Source organism: Oratosquilla oratoria, chromosome 19 (assembly GCF_046742065.1).
Source record: "Oratosquilla oratoria isolate Oo_2021 chromosome 19, ASM4674206v1, whole genome shotgun sequence".
In the NCBI taxonomy this organism is placed as follows: Eukaryota; Metazoa; Arthropoda; class Malacostraca; order Stomatopoda; family Squillidae; genus Oratosquilla; species Oratosquilla oratoria.
In genome coordinates, this window is record NC_134795.1 from 17,235,329 (window position 1) to 17,239,478 (window position 4,150).

The window sequence follows — 4,150 nt, forward strand, 5'->3', positions numbered from 1 at the left end:
TCTATTTGATTTCACACCATCACCCATTTTAAAAGTTATGCGCGAAAACACACTACACTAAAGTAATGCTTTCCTACTTTATCTATGCTCTGTGAAAGGTGTACGATGACCCTGTGATCCCATCAGCACACTGACCCATTTTCCCAAGGTTCACTTCAGCAACAAAGAGAAGCTTTCGTACACTGCTTATTCTACAGATTTATCATTAGAATAATTTTGCCAATGCATTTTCTTTTAAGTTTTATTTCAATACATTTTTTTAGTATTGGTAGATTAAATTAATATTCTATACAAAATAAACTTAAATTTTGTTAATTTACGAGTATTTTTGTCAGTGCGAACGCTGCCTGTGCGATCAGCTGTGGGACAGCCTTGTAGCTAGAGAAGTTTGGAGTTGAGGGAGATTGCCTGTCTTAGTGATTGCTTGCCTTAGTGATGTGGAAAAGGCAAGGGAGCTAGTGCTCATAAAGGGTGCCTCTTCTCTGTTTTTTTTCAGTCTCGTACCGATCATACTTGGATTTAAATCTCTTGACGCTCTCACTTCCCACTACCTCCAGGAGACTGTACCAGTCATTCACTATCCTGGCATCAAAATATTTGTTCGTCGTTATTTTCCTGTGCCAAGGAAGTCCATTAGGACTGGCAAGGTTCGTCAAGCTGGAGACCAAGAGGAGTATGGCCGCGGGCTGCTGTGGGACGAAGAAGCCCAAATTGAATGGAGGGTCCCAAGCATGTTGCTATAATGGCTTAACACCAACAGCCAACGGCAGCCTAAGGAATGGAATAACTCCTGTGGCCTCTGTAGAAATGTGTTTCTACTGCTTCGATGTTCTTTATAGCCACCTGCACAGTATGGACCCCCCAGCGCCCCCAGTTTTCACTAATGAACCATAGTAAGTTACCTATTTCACTTTCCACTTAGGTAAGGAATGTCATAAGTCATTTACAGTCAGCTGATGTAATTTCTCACCCTAGTCTCCTAGTTGTTATTCAGGAGTTTACCTGCTTAAATATCGTTCCTTTAATACATTATGTGCACTAGCTGGTGTAATTTCATGTTGAATTATAAAAGAATGAGCTTAAGAATGCAAGATAGTGTAGTGAATGGAACTTCAAGTTAAGGTGTTTTCTAAATGAGCTGTAGTATTGCAGCAGTTTTTTTTTTTTGTACATTTCACTCCTTTCTCTACAAGAGTTTTAGTTTATTTGAATGAAGAGGACTAATCCATGGGTTTATATGATAAATCTAATTGTCAGGAACCAGTTACTGTAACCTGATGGTGGTGAGCTTTCAAAATGGACATCAAATAGAATTGTCTCCCTTTTTCCCATTTTCTAAACGGGATCCGTTCTAAAACCATCACCTTCACTCCCTTTTGGAGGTGCAGTCCTGAGGGGCTGGCAGTTGAGGCTCCAGACCCAAATTGTTATAAATTTCAACTATTTCCTTCATCTTTTCACATAAGAAGAGCTGATTACTGCCTTCCTCTTATTTTTAGCCAGTGACATGGAAACTGTTCCACACTGGAAAATTAATTGCATTGCCAGACAATACAAAATACTAGAAATGGGAAATAGGTTTGAAAAGATAATCTGTGAATTATTCAGTGGTAAGTGAAATAAGTACAGGTTGTGAAGATGCATGTATTGCTGGAGGACGTAAAGGTAGATCTTCACAACACGGGTGAAGAAATAATAAAAAAAATCATGGACACTAATCTATCTTTGATTGGGTTATGCAGCAGCAGTAGTTTGGTCCCTTCATGAGGTAGAAGCAACATTGAGAAAATATAAAGAGCAGCAGCTAAAATTATTCCCAGTCTTGTAGATATAGAATGTGAGGGTAGACAAAGCACTAGGCCCATCATTGTCAAAAAACTGAAGAGAAAGAGTGATTGTGGTGTTTAGATTATTAAAAAGGTTGGACAAATTGATCAGAGAAGTTCTTTTGATTTGAGATAATAGGGCATCATGAGGTTATAGGAACAATCGAAAAAAAAAAGTGAAGGACATGAGAAAGCAGGGTTTCTGTAGATGTGTAAACTTAAATAACCTAAATGATGATATAACCCAAGCTGAAACCATACCTAAATAAAAAACAATATATGATAATTAAAGATTAAGATAGGACCCCATAAGCAAACTGTTCCTGTATACTGCAGGTTGATAGATATATGGATACAACACTAAAGAATCAAGAATTTCATCTCAGAAAAATCAAGGAGAGGCAAAGAATCACTTTGTGGCTGTAAGTTTATAGTTAGTGAAATTCATGGCAACAATTATGATGATTGCTATTCAATCAGTTTGTTATAAACTATCAATCCATTTTTAGTACAGTAATGACTGATTTTGATGTGCTACCAAAGACATTTTTTCACAAATGGAGAGCTGGTAACTGCTCTCTTTTCCTTGCCACTTTGAGCCGATGACATGACATAGAAACAGGCTCATACTGATTCAATGCAGACAATAGTCCAATGTTCCTTCTCTAAAGCCGGGTCCACACTTGTTGCATTTCCATATATCGTATCATCTTTGCATACCACCTAGTGATATGATACGGTGCAACAGGGTATTGTACCCACTTGTAGCGTATTCGTATACAGCAGGCAGATACACAACAAATGGGTACAATACCCTATTGCATTGTATCATATCACTAGGTGGTACGCAAAGATGATACGATACATGGAAATGCAACAAGTGTGGACCCTGCTTAAGAGATCTGTGGGAGGTTCTGAGGACTGTTGCCAGCCACTGTAGAGCTATGGGTTTTCAACTGAGTGAAATTCAAGGCAAGTTTTGATAGATATTTTTGTATATATCATTGGATAAAGCATCAGTTGATGGTTAGCATTGATTGATGGGGCTGTGATTTTGGGGAATATTTGGGAAGTAGGTATAGGTTCAGTATTGTATTTCATTACAGATAACCAATGGTCATACATTAGGAACAGTATCATGCTGAAGAGATGGTGAAAGATATATGGAGGGTAGTAGATAGATAGATAGACTTTATTTGGCAATGAATCAATGGACATGAAGTGCAAATAATGACAAGAACATATAGTTCGAAATAATAAATGCAAATTGCCGAGGATAACACAAAAAGCATATACACTTATTTCCATTGTGGTCCTCGGATTTCCATTGTGGTCCTCATATAGTTTGCTACTGATAACCATTGCTTCTGTACTTGGGGACAATGTCTGGCAGAAAAGATGTAGTTATAGAAATGGTAAGGGAGAGATTTAAGGAGTGTAGCAGAAAGGAAGGACAATGGTCACCATTCACATTGGCATAAAGGTTAGGTTCCAACCATAAATGATTATTGTATTGGCTCAGGTGTATTGGGGTGTCACTGGAACTCCTAAAGTAATGATTAAACTTGTACATTTGGTACTTTGGGTTTGGGGTCTAGTGGAGGAAGCTATGTAGTAGGGGCACATACTGCAATGGATATTCAGAAGTGGTTTTATTATGACAAAAATAGTTTTCCAATTTTTTTTTTTTTTTGCTGATTTGAACAAATCTGATGTTTGTCTCTCTTGGAAATAACTAATTTTATATTCACCACACATCCATTACCTACTCCAGTAGTCTGGGAGACCAGTTTGGGGAATCAGGGTATTTGGTGGGGTTAAATGAGCATTACAAAGGGGTTCTGATGGAAACAATAAAATCATTAGAATTGACAAGAATATAGGTGCAGGAATATTTTCCACCCAACTGTAATTAGACCTGACCCTATCTAATCTGTTCTAACCTAGTTAGGGGGTGGGAGGTGCAATGCTCCATCCCCCTTCTAGTTAGGTGTGCATTACCTAGCTGGAGAAGTAGAGCCCACTGGGGCCCCAGTGAGGTGCATGCTACCTGGACACCCCAGTGAGATGGATATTACATAGAAGAATGACTAAAATTATACAAGTACTTACAAATTTGCCTTAATAAGACAGCCTTAGGCACCTTAACTTCCACTCTCTGGAAAGACAGTGTGGGATGACCTGATAGAGGTATTCACCTGGGTCAAAGTCTTTAACAAGGGTGAAGCAGGCAAGGTCACCATATTAAGACAGCAGGGTAGGACTCGTAGTAATGGGATAAAATTGGACAAATTTAGACTTAAGAAGAAAATAGGCAAGAACTG

The 4,150-nt window shown here is 38.5% G+C and overlaps 1 protein-coding gene across 3 annotated transcripts in view; it reads left to right on the forward strand.

Moving 5' to 3' along the window:
* The first annotated feature begins 336 nt into the window (after nt 1-336).
* The window catches only part of LOC143035746 (AMMECR1-like protein), an 88,478-nt gene continuing 84,664 nt past the window's right edge, over nt 337-4,150 (forward strand). For all 3 annotated transcript variants that reach the window (XR_012967327.1, XM_076202667.1, XM_076202666.1), the window contains exon 1: nt 337-893. Coding sequence is in view for 2 of the 3 variants with exons in the window: in XM_076202667.1 (XP_076058782.1) it covers nt 676-893 (218 nt within the window). In the remaining variant the exon portion in view is untranslated. The remainder of the gene's footprint in view (nt 894-4,150) is intronic.